At 32.6% G+C, this 21,287-nt stretch overlaps 1 protein-coding gene across 1 annotated transcript; it reads right to left on the minus strand.

Annotated features, from left to right (window-relative positions):
- Positions 1–809: 809 nt before the first annotated feature.
- Positions 810–18,882, minus strand: LOC140040699 (uncharacterized). The gene is made up of 14 exons (XM_072086827.1): positions 18,569–18,882; positions 11,415–11,578; positions 10,195–10,345; positions 9,796–9,935; positions 9,059–9,195; positions 7,503–7,616; positions 6,336–6,449; positions 6,000–6,110; positions 5,449–5,562; positions 2,810–4,993; positions 2,407–2,563; positions 1,850–2,000; positions 1,364–1,464; positions 810–942 (listed from the first exon to the last, which is right to left on the minus strand). The coding sequence occupies exons 1-14, from the start codon at positions 18,617–18,619 to the stop codon at positions 810–812; spliced, it is 3,822 nt and encodes a 1,273-aa protein (XP_071942928.1). The 5' UTR covers positions 18,620–18,882.
- Positions 18,883–21,287: the final 2,405 nt, after the last annotated feature.

The following is a 21,287-nucleotide window of genomic DNA, read 5'->3' on the forward strand; positions in this document are numbered from 1 at the left end:
TTTCAATTTTTGTCTAGAATATTAATGAAATGCAGTTAAATTTGATTTTACAATATAGGGTTGTAGGGGTACAGGGGACCTGACCTAGCCTAATGTACTATCTAATATGACTCGAAAATACAATTGAAATCTCATTGGTCTAGGTAAAAATGTCGTGCACAAAATTAAGTCGAACTCCCTTCATTCATTTAAGCATTATTGCTGTATTCACTTTTGTAAAATGTAGTGTATAATTTTACTATTGTTAAGGAAATTCATATTAAATTGAGTCAGGTTTACCAATATCAAATTATAGATTTACAAATCTCTTAAATTGTTCTTTTGTTTTTGTTACAACTGTATTATGCCTAACTGCATTACTTCTTTTTATTATACTTTCCCAGATTTGGTCAACAGTAAACATCACTGGCTTTTAATCTTAAATTTAATAGTTAGAGCACTAGAATAATTTTTGAAATTCTTAAAAATGCTTCCGAAATGTAATATTTACACTAGATCAGTATTCGCAATAGCATTTTAGGCATAACTAATAATACACACTTTTATTAAAGTCAATGCTAATGTTCATTTCTAAAGTAACTAAATAAACATGAAGCTTAACATGGTAATTATCTATAACTTGACTATAGATCAGTCAGTTTGCGAAACGAAATTTTGCTCCACAAACTATATTTTAAATGTAATGCTATCTTATTTTAGAATTGATTGCTAAAAGCTATTGGATTTTGAAAACTTTTACAATTTGCAGCAATTTTCCATAAACCTTAATGATATTTAAACAGCTGCTGACAATGAATTTCGATTGATATCTATACTCTACATTCTAACTGATCATTTTCAGCAAGACTGCTTTTTGGTGTTTTTACTGTTCCAATTGTACGTGTTGTTATCCATAGGTCGTCTGATTTATTGTCGAATGAATAATCTCTCTCTTTTTTAGATCTTTATACAGCAGCGAATAAAAAGAAAAAAAGAAAGTGTTTTAAACCTAAACGCATGTCATACAAACTTAATAAATAGGCTATACTGTTATTTATTAAAAATTACTGAAATGAGGGTCTGTGAACAGTACTAACGGTATAAATAAACTATAGTATTATAAGGACTACTTTACAGGTAAATGTGTATTTGAGATTGGTAGTTTTTATGTTTCATTGTTATTGATAAGTGAAATTACACGTGGTATGTACGTGTTACTCATTTCATTTTGGAACTTAAAAATATAATGTTGAATAAACTAGTCTATTGCCCATTACACACTCATTTAAGTTTGTTTTAAATAGAAATTAAGAATAAAATGTTATATGTTAATGATGGAAATCCGTATAATAATACAATATTCATTTCCATAATATACACTTACTTTGTACGGGAGCAGCAAATGACTATTAGAAAAATCGTTACGATTACCCCGGATAATGCAGCGCCCCCTAAAATCCATACCAGGTAAACTTCAAACCAGTTCTAAAAATGAGATCAACGTTAACTTTATATACTGAATAATCGAGCAATAACAATAATTATATCATGGAAAGGTTATAAAACTGTAATTAAAAATAATAAAAAGCAACCCAATAAATAATATACATATATAGAATGAGCGCTTTCAGTCAAATACTGTATGTGTTGATTGTACTGTGGGGTCCATGAAAAGTGTCCCAAATCAAGAGTTTTATTAATTTTAAGTTTACTCCAATTTACGTATAACAACATTAAAATATATAAAGAAATTCATTATTGAGTATTTACTTAAAAGTTTACTCAAATGTACGTATTACAACATTACAATATATAGGGCCTAAAATTAAATTACTCGAAGAAAGAACACAACTGGTAATAGGATAGTAACCTGTCTTTCTGGTTGTGCGCTGTAAATTGGATATGGCATCATTATTTGTAGTTCTTCCATCGGCACCAGATCAATTATCTCCTCGATATCTTCTCCGCTAATAAATGAATCATTAATGTGTACAACAAACACAATCGTCGTCACTAGTTTGCTGTGAAAAGCATATTATAATCCTGATTTATTGCAACAATGGATGTTTGATTAATGAATACGGTACTTATGCAAAGTAATTACGAGGATGAGGAAGAGTACAATTTCAATATGGTACAACCTTTCATGTAAATATTTGTGTAAAACTACTTTTATAATCGTCATGGTTTTAAACCATGGTTCCTCGAATAAAAAGTTGTATAATCAAAACCAATAGATTTAGAAGAGATGATTTGGATTTTTGTTTCAGCTTGTGTTGAAATTCGTACTACCTATAGTTATCAGCGCTATGCGGATCACTTAGAAATAAATCATTGTACGTCATGTAGTAAAATGAATTAGCTATACATTATTTCATTTAGATTTAAACAATCACTTTGGACAATTTGATGAAAATACAGACTCACGCAATATTAACATCTGTTGTAGGGATTTCAAAACACTCAACCCTTACACCGTCATTAACAATTTCATTCATTATGATCTTGAAAAAACTAGATTCAAGTGAACTTAAATCTAAATTACGTCCTTCAAACAACATTGATAGTCCATCGGTTCGGGAATCTGCAAAAATAAGAACATTTTTTAATATCATTATATTAACAAAATATTTTTACACGATCCTTACAGTACTTATTGTAATTTCTTTCTTCTTCGTAGTAACCCACATAAGGATGTTATAGTTATTGTTACAGTGTTAAAAAATGTTTTGGCATTTATGGAATTTACCATATTATTTAAATCAATAATTAACAAATCGATGACCTACATTAAAAAATTACTTGAAATTAGTATTTTTATTATACAAACCAATAGAACAAGTTAGCCCAGCAAAATGTTGTGCACAATCGCAGTCAAAGCTGTTAATTCTATCTAAACACCTCCCTTGGTTATTACATGGTTGACTGAAACACTCGTTTATATTATTCTCACAGTTGAAACCATCAAAACCATCTTGGCATGCGCACTCGTAACTATTGATATAATCTCTGCATACGCCGTTGTTTTGACATGGCTTAGATATACATTCATTTATTTCATCGACACATGTAATTCCTGTAAAACCGGGTGTACAAATACATTCAATCATGTTGATTGAGTCCTGGCATGTCGAGTTGTTTTGACAGGGGGAACTATCACATTCGTTTATGTTTATTTCACAATTGCGCCCCCTGTAACCCGGTGGACAAGTACACTCATAGTTCGCTATCATGTCTGTACACTCACCATTGTTTTGGCATGGTAAACTAAAGCAATCGTTAATATCATTTTCACAAATAGTCCCGTTGTATCCAGATACGCAATGGCAGTTATACGAATTCGCAAGATTATAACAAGTGCCATTATTTAAACAAGGACTACTCAGGCACTCGTTAATATCACTTGCGCATTGCGTACCCTGGTATCCATCTGCGCACTCACATGAAAACTTATTTATCAGGTCATTGCACGTAGCGCCATTTTTGCAGGGTGAGCTTATGCATTCATTAATATCTATATCACATGTTTTGCCATTATATCCGCGTTCACATTCGCAAACATAGGAATTGATATGGTCGATACAAGTTGATGCCTGTTTACATGGTGCACTTGCACATTCGTCAATGTCGACCTCACAGTTATTTCCCGTAAAGCCATTCTTACAACGACACTTGTACTTATTTATTCTGTCAACACACAATCCATTGTTTTTACAAGGTTCGCTGTGACATTCGTTGATATCAATTTCACATTCTGTTCCATCAAAACCGTTTTGGCAATTACAAGTATAACCTGCTACTGAATCTTGACATGTGCCATTATTTTTGCAGGGAGAACTATTACACTCATCCACGTTGATCTCGCAACGAGTACCAGTAAATCCTTCCGTGCATGTGCATTGATACCTGTTGACATAATCTGTACATACACCTAAGTTTTGACATGGATTAGACAAACATTCATTTATATTTATTTCACAATTTGGACCAGAATATCCATCTACGCATGAACATGTATACATAGCAATCAGATCACTGCAAGTCGCATTATTCAAACATGGGTTGCTAATGCATTCATTTATCTCATTTTCACACAGCGTTCCATAGTAACCTTCTGTACATTGACAGCTGTATTTAGCAACTTCATCTATACATATTGCTGAATTTGTACATGGGTTACTTTCACACTCGTTAATTTCTAAAGCACAGGATTCGCCTTGATATCCCGTGGCACACGTACACGTGTAGTTGTCAATTCCATCGATACAAGAGCCATTATTTAAACATGGTGCACTTGCACACTCATCAATGTTCTCGTCGCAAAAAACACCAGCATAGCCGTCTACACATGTGCAGGTATACGCTCCAATCACATCTTTACAAGAACCTCCGTTTTTACACGGTGAACTTTGACATTCGTCAATATTCTCTTCACAAGTACTTCCTGAAAATCCGTTTGCGCATATGCATGTGTACTGTGCAATCATGTCATTACATGTACCGTAATTTTGGCATGGTTGTGAAGCACATTCATCAATATTCGTTTGACAGGAGGGTCCAATAAAACCATCAGCGCACTCGCACTTGAAGTCTGCTACCAAGTCAATACACCTTGCTCCATTCTGACAAGAAAAAGTGTTACAATCGTCATCATTTACATCGCAACGTTCTCCGGAATATCCTTCCTGACATTTACAAATAAACGCATTCAGTCCATCAACACATGTGCCGAAAATACACGGAGACCGCAGACATTCATTGATATTACTTTCACAGGTCACTCCTTCGTATCCCGGAAAACAATCACATTCGTACGAATTAACCAAATCTTTACAAGTTGCACCATTAAAACAAGGATCACTGGAACACTCGTTGATTTCTGTTGAACATGTATTTCCAATAAAACCATCTGAACATGTGCAAACATAACCATTGATTTCATCTTTGCAAATTCCTGAATTTTTACACGGTTTGTATTTAGTACATTCGTCGATATTGATTTCACATAATATCCCTTTAAAAAAATAATTACGAAAATTATTTGTTTCGTTAAAGAATAAACACTTTTTAATAGCATGCTCTGTGTGTAAATTTGAGAAAATGACGATTATCATCAAACATATTCTTGCGTAAGTGATTTGAAAATCCTTACATATCAGGCCTATTATAATTGCACATGAATTACATTTATGACACGACACGATGTGACATAGACGCAGACCAGACCATAGACCAGAACCACTGATTTCACTGAGCACTGTCGTACACGGACAACTGGAACTATGTATACCACTGCACTAGTAGTTTGTCTGTCTGTCACAACCCTGCCTGTCATTTTACATCAAATCTTTTTTTTAAAGAACATTGGTATCGAAATTGTCACCACACTGATAACGAATGGTTTATTAGTTCATAATTACATGTTTCTACTAATTGTGGTGCAGTTGATATGATAATTTTCTTACTTACCTTCAAACCCTGCTGGGCAGTCACATGAAAAACTATTGATTAAATCAGAACATGTGGCCCCATTTTTACATGGTGAGCTTAAACATTCATCAATATTTTCAGAACATAGCATTCCTAAAGAAATAAACAAAGTATAAAACTGTTAAAGAGTATAAAATAATAGTCCATAGTTCTTTTAAATGAATAATGCTTAAAGGTATATTGTTACCCTGAAACGTATATATATATTTTTTTGTTTTGAATTTACCATTTCAATGTCACATAATACAAAATTGGATAGAAAAAAAAATTATTTACCTAAAAAAAAAATAGTTGCATTGACTGGAAATCAATGCGGTTTTGGAATTTAGGCTTAACCGTTTATTTTGTCTGTTTGTAGCCTAAGTGAAGACATTTTTTTTAATAGTTTTTCATTCTACGGAGGTGATTAACCTAAATCTGTTATTTTTCTTAATTGTTTATGTTTTTGTGGGACACTACACCTTTAATGTTTACCATCAGAGTTATAACTTTATGTAATATAATTTTAACTTTTTACTATATACAATTACCTGTATAGCCAGAAAAACATGAACATGAAAATGAATTCGGTTGATCTACGCATCTACCCAAACCACAAGGTGAGCTCTGGCACTCATCTATGTCACTTTCACAATTAAAACCTGGAAAATATTGCGTATTGAACAGAAATCAATTCCAATTAGTAGGTCACAACCAATCAATCCACCGGTAAATCAATCCATAGCTAAGCTTGTTATTTTTATTGCTTCACTTTATTGTAAAGCAATTATTATCATTGACAAAATAACATGAAATAAGAACAAAGGAAGTTTGTTTTGAAGTTGAAACATAACATGATATTGTAAAGAAACTATACTGATATGTACCTTTGAATCCTGCAGTACATAAACATGTATATTGGTCTTTGCCATCTTCGCATCGTCCTCCATTTAAACAAGGGTCACTTCTACATTCGTTGACTTCCTGATCACAAACTGAACCTGCATAAACACAATCAAAATACATAACCATTTCATGTTGGCCTACATTATGCTATATTATATTTTTTCTTTATGAACTTATTTTAAAGAACACGTCCGCATTGACTATTTTGGATGAGGACGATGAGAATATTGAATTGCTGATAAAACAACTTATTTTCTGGCTTATTTATACTCTAACATCGACTGAATTGGTAAGCCAACAGCCAAACTCAGACGCCGCCAGGCAAGACAAAACCATACTAATTATTCATTGGTTTTGGAGACAAATTGTGAAAAGCGTAATGTTGCAAGACAAGTCACGCTATAATAAAGGGAGGAGAATTTAACTGCGATGCTAAATTGACCATTTGCTCTAGATTCCTTTATAGTATGTTATCGTATCATATTTATACAACATACCATTTTAACATAAATTGCACTATTCTTAAGTTGGTGAACGTCTATCATATATCTAAGTGCCATGGTATGCATTTTTTTGTATTGTTGCTCACGGGCTTCAGAATTTACTTCCATTTTGTATCCGCTGTGCCATAAACACAACATTTGCAGGAATTAGGCCTAGTTCGTTTCCTTTAGAACGCCGTCGGAATTTTGTTGTCATGTTATAATCATGTGAATATTGAGTCGGTAAACCATTGTACGTGTTTACTGGTGTCAGTATTATATATGTACAGGTTTCCTTCAATCAAGGACCCATCGAGATAAAGACCCCCTCTATTCATAAACAACTCGAAATATTATTTATGCATATCTCAATAGTGATTATTAAATAAACTAAAGTATGAGATATTCGCTTAGGCAATAATTAATTGTCCTTTCTAAACGATATGATTTAGCAAACTCAAGCCAATGTATTGATCATACTAGAGAAGTGTATATCAAAACATGCATTTTTATATTTTTCATATTCAGTTATCAATATAATGTCTATACAATTTGAATTTTCCTTTTTTTTCAGCTACGACACCATGGTTTTTTAAACACATGTAATTTGTTTGATCATTTTTACAAATATTACGGAAGTTTATTTGGAGTGAATGTAGATTATACCTGTATAGCCGAACGGACATGCGCAGTTGAAGGAATTGATGAGGTCTTCACATGTGCCGCCATTAAGACATGGGTCACTTTCACATTCATTCACATTTATTTCACATATTGAACCTACAGTATACAAAATAGGATAGGATTATGAGTTATTGAAAGGCGATCTTTACCATGATCATGCTACAAACGTATGCAGAAAAAAGGTAAATTCTTAGGCTAAAAGCTAATCTAATTTAATCATATATAAAGTATTTCCACCTTTATACATATTTTACTACTTTTATTAATTTGAAGTATTTATAATTGCGAAAGATTCCAGGAGGACGAATGTATGACGAAGTACCGGGTTGCACAACGGAGCGGAAACTCCCTTTTGATGAAAAAGGCAATCAAAGAAACATTTCCAATGTAACATTAAATTATTATTACTTTAAAAAAAAACACATATAGTTGCAATAATAATAATAACAATGATAATCGTATTAGTTCCTTAACTCTTATTTAATACAAGATATGTATTCGTTTCAGGTTTGATTAATCAAAAGATGTAAGCAGCTGTTTAATATATTAAACGAAAACATAATTTACAAGCATTCAATTACAAGAAATAAAAGCTGCGTAAAACAATACCAAGCACTTACAGGCATGTCACATTTAATTAGTAAAGGGCTAGCAGAAAGACAATTGATTCACATACGCAAGAACAGAAAAATAAAGGTATTATAATCACTGTGAGTGTAATGAGTTACATTCGTTGTGGTGAATGAAGAACCAAAACTTGTAATATATAATAGACCATTTAAGTTAGAGCATGATTCAGCAGACGCTTGGTGCTGTTCATAATTCTATCAGATGCAAAAAATCAAAATAATATTTTTGGAAGTAGAATTCAAACTATAAACAATTTTTCTGTACGTAAGTAGTATAATGCAATTGTTATGTAAATGTATAGTGTACTGACATTGACATTAACTATTAGTTTATCTGATCATTTAAAGCAGCACATTGTTGTATTGTATTGTATCGCGTGTCGGCGGCGGGAATATTATGAGGTCAAAATATGACACGAGTACAGTTCACACATGGCCTGAAATACAAGGGGTTCTGTGCGTACCAATGTGCTTTAATATTCTCAGTTGCATAATTAAGACTTGGCTAGTTACAATGTATAAAATGTGTTATATATGTTCTGACACCAATCATTAGGTTTCTAATGTGAAGCGATTAATGATCCTTAATTGCTAATAAGCGTTGTTGATATAAAAGCTAAACATTCAAAGCTATAAGAATAGTAGTGGCCATTATTTTTATATAATATAATAGTATTTCCAAAGTCAACCATACATTTTATTAGCAAACAGAATGCTTGGTTAGCCTATAAACATGTTATTTTTTTTTTATTTGACAACGGCCAACTTAAACTTAAATGAACATTGAGCTGTGGTTTATTTTTATAATAATGCGCATAACATGGAGTCCAATGTGAACAATTACATGCAAGGCCAATTACATGGAAACGAACTACAAAAATGACATTATGTCTATCATGCAGTTATCACCTTTGAACCCAGAAAAACACTCAGGTCCGTTGGTCCCACATATATAACGACTCTGACCCTTAGAAGCATCGCAGAATTGTTCGCAGTTTCTTCCGTAATAACCAGGATCACATGTTATACTCAATTCCACAGTAGTGCTGCAATTTATATTCATGAAAATATATATTCAGTAATTGGTTTCTTTTGCTGACCCATTACGGGAACTGATTAATTAGCCTAATTAAAATTAATGACAGGCGCAATTGATAATTTACATAAATTTATGGTTGCAATAAATTTGTATCTTTTATAGCTACCCAAGGCCATCATCAATAAATGTATATAAAAAATCTGAATCTTGTGTCAATACGAATGTTACAATATGCTATGATAATGATGATTCCTATACATTATAATGCTTAAACTACGGTAATAATAATAAACATAAGATCAAACGTAGACTCAGTTAGTGAATATATTTAAAAATGATTCAACCAATCTGTTAACTGAAACAAAACAGCCCATGTTATCTCTAATGTTCCTGGTACGAAAAAAATACTATAAGCCACTGATACGCACAGCATTCTCATATTTTGGTCAGTAATTTCTCTTTGGATTTATATTATTTAATATAATTCTATCTATATAATTACCAATACTTACCGGTGGTCAAAACCTAAATTAGAATCATATTATTTTACTACGTTTATCTAATTATGGTATCTATAGTTGTATGCATAAAAAAGATACTACATTACTTTGATACGCGGCCCTTCAACGTATGAGTCTGTTTTAACTGATTAATAGGAAGAATTATTTGCTGTAAGAAGTGGTCGACGAGATCTGGATCATCCTTGCTATCATGGTCCAATACTTTAACGTCTAAGAAAAGATCCCCCTGTAATAATAATAATAATAATAATAATAACAATAATAATACTAATTATGATAATGATATAAGCATTTCGCAAATCTCATGGATGTTTAAAAAATTCTAGTTTTTAATCCTAGATTTTCTTTCAAAAAGTAAAGCTATTGTATTTATCTCTTCCTACAGCACCACGCATTGTGAACTTGCATGATATCTTTCTCAAATTTTTTTAAAAATTATTTAATTATATTATTTTTCCACTCTGGTAGCTAAGTATGAATCTTACCGTCCAGTTTGTAAATTTAAATTGAAATGGGTTGGCCATCTTTTGTGACTCATCTCTAGTTGATATACGGTCAGGAAAATCAAAAGTATCCTCATTGCGAAATATCTTTCCCGTTATTAATGTGACGTCACAATCCATTGTACGCAGTCCACTAAAATTATAGAATAGTCTGACATTTAGAATTTTGACGGAATTTTTTTTATCGTAATGAATTCACATGGTTAGTATGACTCAACATAACGAAACATAGATACCAATACTTTTGTAGAAAAAAGGACTTATGTTCACACCATTGGATTGAGAAGAGACGTAGACCAGGGAGTTGTGCGTAGACCTAGCCAATTTTGACCAAATGTTAATTTGCTGCCATACTAATTTCATTAAGGGAAATGTCTAATCCTTGATAATTGTTAATTGTAAAACAGAAGGTACAAATAAATTGTCTATAATTACTCATTCTGACTTAATGAGAAGGTCCATTAATACAATTATAGTTTGAATTGTAAATGAGTTGGACATTGTTTAAAGAATAATGGTTATGAACAACCATGTAGTAACAATAGTATATTAAACGTTATATAATTTTCTTTTAAAATAGCTCATATGGCCATGTTTGCTTTTGGTTCTGTAACTAGAAATTTGTCAACTAAGCTTTTTTAGGTCAATCTTTGATTTTTTTTTTACCGGTAGAAGCAAAGTGTTGAATATAAATGAACAGTGTAGAAGTCGCTTTAATAATAGCATTTTAAAATAACATATGGGACTAAGCTACGTGACAATAATTAACATATTGAACAAAACAACGACCCATTAAACATTTAATAGATGCTTGTACATTTCCACATAAATTATGCATACAAATATGTTCAATCAATTGCCATTGTTTCAATCTTAGCCTTTCAATTACACCGCAAATTAAATCAATACATTGTAATTAAATAGCATTTATGAAATAAATGATTTGTTATTTTAACAACTTTAATAATATCGCGAACAAATTTGGAATGATTAATTCAGTATAAATGATACTGTACTGTACCATTTCTTTAGATAAATACTTTGTAAATAATTTAAATATGCATTATCAAGTAAGATAGCGTAACATAGGTATACTGTAGGCCTAACTAATCAGTGAATCTTTTATATTAAAAATCAGTGTATGTAGATGCATTGATTTATAAACATACCATAATCAGTAAAAAAGAATACCAGTACAGTACCTTGGTTCCTTTGTGAAACAAATTTCAAACATATTATCACATTGGCTTTTGCATTCTATTTCTTTTCTAGCTGCATCACAGCATTCACCATTGAACATTCTACTTGTAGGGTTTGAATAAGCCTTCAGAAAGAAATTGAGTGTCGCTGCTCCGTCTGTAAATGTCTGAAACAAAGTGAAACAATAATGTAATATTGTCTACTAGATTGTTTACATTTATTCATTTACTTACTTTAGTACTGAATTGTTTATTTTATTTATACTAGCACTGTCGAAAGTTTTTTAAGCGTACCGATGTTACCCTAAAATATTTATGCAGTCGTCTTTCTTTTTTAAGGATCTAAACATTTACAATACGCCTGACTTTGCTGCCATTTTGTTGTTATTCCAATTAGCAGAACGAGGAGGTGAATATTTTAATTTAGACAACCATATCACCTTGTATACGCCTCAAAGCATTGACCATGCTCATTTTCAGAAAAAAGACCTATACCATCTAAAGTTTAAACAACGAAATGGCTTTATTGCATGACATCATAATAACTTAGTTTCAATTTATTCTATGTACAACAACTATTGTAAATGTACTCAATTAAAATGCATGTTTTTAAAATAGGTTTTAATACTAGGGTCGCAGCAGCCACATTGTTCTTCAAGTTGGTATTTGTTATGAAATACGTAGCCTACCTTAAAAAATGGAAAGGTCTGCAATTGAGATATTTCAGAAATGTTCATTTAAATGCATAAAGCCTATACAATAATGACCTAACTCCGTTACCCCTCCATTAGTCTGGGCTCCAGACGGAGTTTTGTCTTAATATTAGTAAAAATATAAATATTTTTGCACATATGGCGTTTCATACGTGTATTACTTGAGTTTGGATACTCCGTCTGGGGAAGTCACGTGGTTTGACACCAAGAATTCTTGGTGCATACGATTATCCGGTTGACTAGTTTCAGCTGCATGCGATTGGCTACTCACTCGTACACTGTTTTAATATTCATATTTCAGAATTTCAAAGACTCAACATCTAAGACGATGCGCATGCGCTACATTACGTTTAGACAATGTGTACTTGGGTACATTGATGAAAGTTTCTGAAAGCTAGAAATGATTTTATATGCCTAGTAGTCTGGTAAACATTTGATGGGATTTTTCCCAAGAACATGAAAACTCGTCTTGATATGATAGGCTAGCTTCTCCGCAAATCAAACATTGAATGGATCATTTATTATGCGGAGATAATTTAATTTATTTCCCACCCTGTCCTGTTCTTTGTGGTGGTGTAGCCCTGTTGTGTGCCGGTGTAGCCCTGTTGTGTGCGGGTCGGTGGTGGTATGTACCTTATTGGCGTTCTATTTAGCAGGTCATACGTACGAGTTGAGTATCCCTACGAAGGAGGCCTAGGCCAGGACTAAACAATTAATAAACAAAACAACTTGGCAACACGATTTTATATTTCAACAGTTGTTCAGTCTCGATCGTACATTCAGCACTGAACGTACTCTATCTTTTTCATTTTGAAACAAAATGATCATTGGTTGATTCGAAATCCATATTTACATACCGCCCGCCCCATATAGCCAAATACGGTATGATAACCTACGTCATTCTTATCGGATGTTTGCGGTCTGCAAATCGATTTCTATACGTGTTTCACAAGTCTGTATTTTCAGAGAAAAATCGCGGTCGAAATAAAAACAAATAAATATAAAAAAAGACAATAAATACAGACTTGGGGCAAGTCTACCCCTCCATCAACTCATCCACGATGATGAAAAAGCTTGGTTAGAAGTTAGTAATTTATACAGTACGTACCGAGAACTGTTTTATTGAAATATTCCTAATTTTTGGATTTTTTTAGTTTTAATTATTTACTATTTAGCTTTGATGCAAACAACTGATGTAGTTTAGTTTGAATATGCTCATGCGGAAAATAAACTATACTTATGTATATACATTCTCTATTTGTGATTACTTGATATGCACGTGTATGAATGGTTTTGAAGAAACTGTTAGGCCTAATACAAGACGCAAAATAATGACACGGATTACTATCTCTTTAGGTAACTAATGTGTTGTAAAGTTTATATAGTTATTTCAGGTATTTTATATAATCCAATAATTAGGCATAGAATATTTAAGACCATAATTTACAAGGACATAAATATTTTTCTGTAAATGGACTTTGCCACTTCTCTCTATTCCCTTAACGATAAATGAAAAATAAAATAAAGGAGCCGCATGATTCATGGTTATAAAATGTTATTGCCGTTTTGAATGTTTACACGTGTGTTTAGACCTATTAGACGTTTACGTATTCGGTATAGTCAAAGTAGAACTTTTCTTTTCTTTCGCTAAGGATTTGTATTTATAATTTTTTTTTGGCTGATTGAGGTTTGTATGTTAAACAAAACAGTTCGCTTTTATAAGCTGTGCACGCCACCGGAACAACGCGCAACACAAAGAACTTACACCTCCTAACGTGCTGATATACAGCACTTTTGATTTAAATATGAATAGGCCTTCGTATTCATTTTAAAATAATTACTATAATTAATAAGTATTATTAACTAATGTTAAAGAAATTGGAGAACGAACTTAAGGTTTCAAAGTCTTATGAAATCAATAACGTTGCTATAATAAATGGGATTCTAACTCGTTAAACTGGAAAATACTGATTTGAATTGCTCATAAAGGATACAATAAGTTATTAATGAAAACTAGATTGTAGCATCTATAGGTTTTGGCTGATTTACAAACATTATATTATGCGCATTTTAAAATTGGCTGCCGGCTATTATTTTTAAGAGAATAACCGTGAATATTAGGCTATGTTATGAAATTATTTGATTTTTTAATGAAAAAATTCTCTTATGATGGCGTATGTCGATTATTATACAGTATTATCACAACATACAACAATAAGAACATTATTATTATTCTTTTCTTGTTAAAACACCTTTTAACAGACTAGATAGATAGGCCTAGACTAAATTGTTTAGCCTAAATAATCCGTTTATAAGACTAAACATCAGGACGAAGAATTTATAACCTCACCATATAAGAATGTAACTTTCTTTTGTTTTTACAACCACTGCTAAAACTAATTAATCTCCTTTAAGCTAGGCTAATGTCATGTAAATTTACTCTTCCCTGCAAAATACAATGTCACACAGGTCATTGTTTATAGCCTAAGAGCTGGAACTTGTTAGGAGGAACATGTGCATTATGAAACTTTAGTAAGATACTCAAAGTAAAGATAAAGCACCGAAAAACCCGAGTATGAATCTTTCTAAATAATTATGTTATAGCGTTTATGCATTCATTCTATTCATTAACCACGCATAAATAAGTATAACTAGCACAATCACATCGATGTGTGATAATTACATTAGGGTGTGCATGCCTTCTTGTATTCGGGGCACCTACTACTACACTACCTTTTCTCCTTACAATTGCAAGTATTTCTGGTTGGGGTTTGTCAGAGTTTATCACTCATTTTATTTAGAACATCATTGCTACTTCAAGGAATACATTTAAGATGGATAGGTTGTTTGTATTTTGTCAATTTGGTGGGCAGGATTTTGGCTATTTTAGAAAAATATGGAAATTTCAAATGGTAACTCTTGCTCACTTACGCCCATATTTCCTAATCGAACCTTAGTCTAGTTCAAACTTGGTCTTGGAAAGGTACTAGTTTGAACTAAGAAAAAATAGGCTAACTACTTCATTCAGAGTTTGATGATGTAGCCAATCAGATAGAAGTACAGCTAAATGATAAAACGCTGTCGTCGCGATGTGTGTATCGTGCTACTCCCGTATGGAAATGCACTCTGGAGTGACGCAGGTAAAGATCGTATCCAAATTGATAGCATTTACAAACAAAAGTTAACTTGTATTAAAAAAATGTTCAAATGATTGGATAATCAACTAAATATTGGTCACGGTTTTCATCATCTGTTAAAAAGCTGGCGAGTTAACTTTCTCTTCGTGGATTAAAACAATTTTTGCTCAAAATCCGCAACGATTTTTTGAGTTAGGCAGTTTTAAGTCACATATTTAGTTAGAGTTCGTTTTATGAATTAAAAATAACGCCATATTTAAAGTTTATTTTTAAGAATACGGGCGTTAACAGTCAACATGCTTTCGAGACGTATGTTTATGTATGTACCATCTGGCGGAAATATCAGCCGCTCCTTAATATTAGATATATTGTTAATCGATGTTCGATGAAAAAATCACTAAAGAATAATGGCCATTTGCGGAAACAATCTTATGTATGCATAACGTTGTACACCATTATTGAAGTTGTTGTTTTCTTCAACATATTCGATATCATTTATTTAAAAGAAATACATATTTTATGTTAGCCTAATACCGTACCATCACACTGTAGTAATGTCGCAGAACTCTTTAAGTGTAACTGTAATAATAGGTAGATTTTATATGGCCTTGTAAATCGTGCCAAATCGAATTTAATGACTGATTTATGTCATGCATTATGCTTAAATGGATTGGTTATAAAAGTTAGTAGAAGTAAAAAAAAAACGAATTTTAACTATAGATAAGCCTATTAGTGAAAAGGTATTGATTGGGATATATATTATAACAAATTAATATTGATTAATATTCTTAATGGTTTTACTATTCCTTACGTTCAAAACAAAGGCATTAACAACTGCTGATATACAAATAATATGGAATAGTAATTATAGTTAATATACAGTAGTGACCTTCCATAAACGATCGTCCATCTTTACAATACATTTTCTCCTTTGTGTTCATATGCCTACACTATATTATTATTTATATTATTAATATTATTCAAATAGCGTGAAACAAACAAAATGATACTAGGATTGCTAAGGCAGGGCGTAGTTTTATTTCATTCCATCCAACGAAATAAAAATATTTTTTTAAACGGATATGAACTACGGTATAGATACCTTTATAATTATACTAACACTAATAATCATTTTCACCTAACGTTTAACGTGACCTATATGTTTAGGTAACATGTTGCTGTAATACTAAAAAATACTGGCCTATAATAATTATTGAACTACAGTATGTGTTTCAACTTTGACCTACTGTAATTTGCATACGCGAAGATTCCATAATATTCGCTCTGTTACACATTCGGGGTGTTTTTTCATTGAACCTTACATTTCTCAACCCAAATCACGTCATATCATGGCTAACTTCAAATCAAAACAAGGGGCATCGATATTGGCACATGCATACAAATGAGAAGAAATCTGCTTCGTACAATTTGTAGATTCTAGATTTTGAAAGTTTTCAGAAACAGTATGCCATATCTTCTATTTTTAAAAGATAAGAGATGATGCATTAATCGCATGTATTGAGAAAATGATTTATCTTCAGACATTATGATTCTTATATTTCAGTACTAAGGCTTATTTAACTTATATGTTACAACATCTTCACTAGTTAACGTCATCATTTTTATATGTATGTACAGCAGTATCATAGGTCTGATCAACATAAAACTGCAACTATTTCCTCCATTCTTATTTCTATTTAAAAGCAGCGATTCACTGGGGGGTTGGGGGGGGGGGGGGTATATTGCAATTCTAGATGCAAAAACAACACAGTTTGCTTGGAATTTATGCAATGTTATTATTATTATAATTGAACAACAAACAAAAAAATCAATTATTATATTAGAAAGAGGAAATAATGGTAGATCATGGATGAAATTTATTTATAATATTGTATGTGTGCTATGGTGCGTATGACCATCAATGACATCATCATTACTCGGTGACTGTAATTATATTGAAGAATACGTTATGGGTTTAACATTTACCTGGATGTGAAATTTTTTCCTATGCAGAATTATATATGATAGTAATAACTAATTTTAGTAGATGTGATATTACGCTTAAATAATGTAATTAAAAGTTATACCTATATATTCAATGTTATACGGCATTGATCTATGGGATGGATATTTTACAATCTATTTTGGTGCTTTTATAACTGAAAATAACTGTATTTAGGCATACATTAATCTGGGATTAATGGCTATGACCTAAACATGATTATTGGATCAGAATTTAAATGGGGAAACCTAAATATGTTACTTATGAATTCACAGAAACAATCCATACCGTAAACAAACAAGACGTACACACTAACTAATGTTCCACTCTTGTGCAATTTTCCTTCTTTTACTATGGTTACCACGTAATGCGTCTATCATAAACTTGATCTCTATGGTAACATTCGCACATTCTGACGTTGACATTAGCCCCATGACGCCCGTATTACTCGACATTAATATTTCTACACAATTTTATTTAGACTTTTTAAATATTGGCATCAGTACCCCATCACTGTATGGATATATAATTTGGCCACCCTACTGTAATATTAGGCTATATTAGAAACAAAGAGTTCCATCTTTTAGAGACATAGATTTACAGATTTGGTATTAGATGTCAAAAACACATTAACTATCAATATTATTAAAGATTGATAATATGATTTATAAGTTACAGCAATAATTAACAAAATGGGAGTTACAGGTAAAGTATATTGACTAGTAGCTTACTAGGGAATATTTAATAAGTAAATATTTATTATTACATAGTTGATCGTTCTGTTTTCCGACTCAAAGAAGATTTATAAATTCAAGCTAAATGAGTCACACGAGCCTCTGGGTAGCTCAAAGTATGGTCATTTGTTGTTAATGTGACCATTGAGAGAAGACTTATTGCACGACATGGCTTCTGAAAGGAGTTAATGGATCGGTGCATTAGATATTACGGTTAAATTTAGGCATTACAAGAGGCAAATGCAAAATCTCTAAATTTACGTCATTAGCAAGCATGTTGTTTTCGCGTTCAGACTTTTACCGCTCTCTCGATGGTTTTAGGGCAGTGTTCATGGTATGCAGTTTAGAGGCTGTACTTTTTGACTTGCCAATGTTAATGTAGTATACGCTATATAAAAACAAATGAAACATTATAACGACACAGCCTACACTAATGCAAAATCATTACACTAAGAAAATAAGTATCTTACTATTACTACTATAATACATATAATTATAAACACATTTAACACACTATTTAGGAACCAATAGGTATTTACAGGTGACAAAATAAACAAAAGGCACAACTTACCCAATATGAATAGATTAATAACAGCAGTTGAAAAAACGTGTTTAGAAACATCTTCTTAAATTGCTTAAATATATTTTAAATTTGAATACGAATCACCACGACTTGACGAGAGTAACAATTATCTGTTGACATATCTAAATTAGCAAAATACATTGGATTGACAAAACGAACATTTTAAACAAGGAAACGCAGTCCTATCCAAAACGTGATATCAAAAGCCGTTTGATATTGATATTGACTATGACATAGATAATAGATAATATGTGAATATTCCTGGACGCTGTATTGAGTTCATCATAACTTTATAGTAGTCTGATTAGTTTAGCTCCGGAAACGATAGCCGCTGGCTTATATTTAACAGCATTGTGGGCTGTGCTACGGTAATACGCCGCTAACGCACCAGTGATTTCAGAAACCGCGAGAGCACAGCAATCGATGATCCCATCCTAGTTTAAAATAGAACATCGAAAGAACGCGTTCTGTTATTTATAATGATTTTCATATATACTATAATTAAAATCAATGTTGTACTGTTGCACTGGTACTTGATGATTGTACATCATCTTATTAATTATAAATTTGCGTAGATTTATAAATGCTATGCTGTATAGTTCGAAGTAGTATATTATACGTTGTCGTTTTAACCAACCTTACCTAATATCAAATATACAAGTCAATGACGCAACGAAATTATGTACATAATAACATTCGAAATTGTTTGATTTATCTTATGGACGAAAACCTATAGTATTAATTATAGAAATGCCAACATTTTGTACTTATTATTATATTTGTGTGCAGTGCGGGTCTAGGCCCATTGCCACCTGGCCTTTTGCCACCCGGCTCTTTGCCACCCGGCCCTTTGCCACCCGGCCAATTGCCACCAACGGATATTTGCCACCCGGCTTGTTACCACCCGACCTGTTGCCACCCGGTCAGTTTCCACCAGGCCTGTTGACACCCGGCTTGTTTCCACCCGGCCTGTTGTCACCCGGTCTCTTGCCACCCGACCATTTGCCACATTTTCCACCCACTTTTCATTTTAAAGAACAATTAGGCCTATAGGGGGAACTGGCAAACTGGCGTGATTGCGACAAAGGCGCGTAGCGTCTCTGGGCTAATATATACGGTTAGTCCCCGCTCTCAGTACAATTATTTGTACCGTCTGGGATCCACCTGTCTATGACAAACGGTGGTATACAATATTTTGGGATATTTATATAATATAAAAGCATACGTGATATTTTACTTCAATAACGGAAAATAGAAGGCTTAATTAAAGGCCGGGTAGCAAAAGGCCGGGTGGCAAAAGGTGGCAAAAGGTCGAGTGGCAACAGGCCGAGTGGCAAAATACCTAAGGTAGTAATTAGCCGGGTGACAATAGGCCGGTGACGATAGATCGGGTGGTGAAAGGCCGGTTGGCATAGGCCGAGTTGAAAAAGACCAGGTGGCAACGGGCCGGAACCCGTGCAGAGCTATGACTCTAGATGTATGTTGAATAGTTCGCACTGCAGAATACAACTAATTTGCCAGACAAGTGTACTGTAAAGCTCATTTATTTCGGTGAGTCTCTAGTACGCCCAGGAAAGCTCCCCATACAAAATTGAAGTTAAAAATGTAGTAGGGAATAGGAGAGTAAGAACCTGCCTCTCAAGATAAATCATAAAATACTTTTATTTTACTACTAAGCAGCTTCGATTCGAGAGGATTATGGATATTGTCATTTTTCATTTAATTATTACTGTATGCATGTACATTTTCAATTCAATTCAAATTAAAAACAGTGAAATATTCTTTAATAATAATAACAGTAACTAAAATCTTGAGTAAGGTATTTCAATTGCTGTAATTGTAGGATCCAAGCAACATAAAAAGGTAGATACAAAAGCAAAATTCATTGAAATAATTTTGTTTTAAATTCTATTTCATTCAAAATATATATAACACAAACATTTCTATAAAAAGCAGAACATTACATACAATATATTTAAAAAACCTAACCATTTCCTCTCAAACGATTTGCTTTGAATTTCTGTGTTGAAATGATAACATAATAGCATACAATTAATTTGTAATTAAACGCTTTAATGAAAGATGTAGAAAATGTCATTTAACTAATAGTATTGAAAGCGAGTAAACAGAATAGAAACAAGAATATTACTGAAAATAAAATAAGATAAAAAGGAATTTTATTTAGAGGAAGAAATTGTGAATTTATTATATAGAAATTACATGATGTTGAATTGAATTGAAATATTTTATTGACTGGTCAAAGACTGGTCTCCCAGAGGGTCCCAGTTATGATAAGTGGTTGTGATGTACTAGTACACGGGAGTAACCCCCTACTCAACTCGAAAGATGTACTAGGTTTGTTAAAGTGTACATGAGCTAGATGTGTACACTGGACCTACGGTTTATAGTTCTTGTCCGGGAAGACCCGTTCTACCACCAGAACCATGGAGCGAGTGAGCCTCGAACCTTTGCCGATGTTATGTCCAACTGTCGGCTACTATTCAGGTACATCATTTATAATTATTAAAAGGAAGCTGCCATTGAGTAGATTTGATAAATAATACTGCTTTGTGGTGAAAAGGTTACGTGAAAACCGAATTCTAATGGACCAATACCTGAAAGAAAAGGTGTTGCTGGAATAAGTCAACAAATGGCATGTAAGATAACGTATACATGGCAATGTTCCCAGGCTAGAGATGCCTAAAAG

Source organism: Antedon mediterranea, chromosome 2 (genome assembly GCF_964355755.1).
Source record: "Antedon mediterranea chromosome 2, ecAntMedi1.1, whole genome shotgun sequence".
In the NCBI taxonomy this organism is placed as follows: Eukaryota; Metazoa; Echinodermata; class Crinoidea; order Comatulida; family Antedonidae; genus Antedon; species Antedon mediterranea.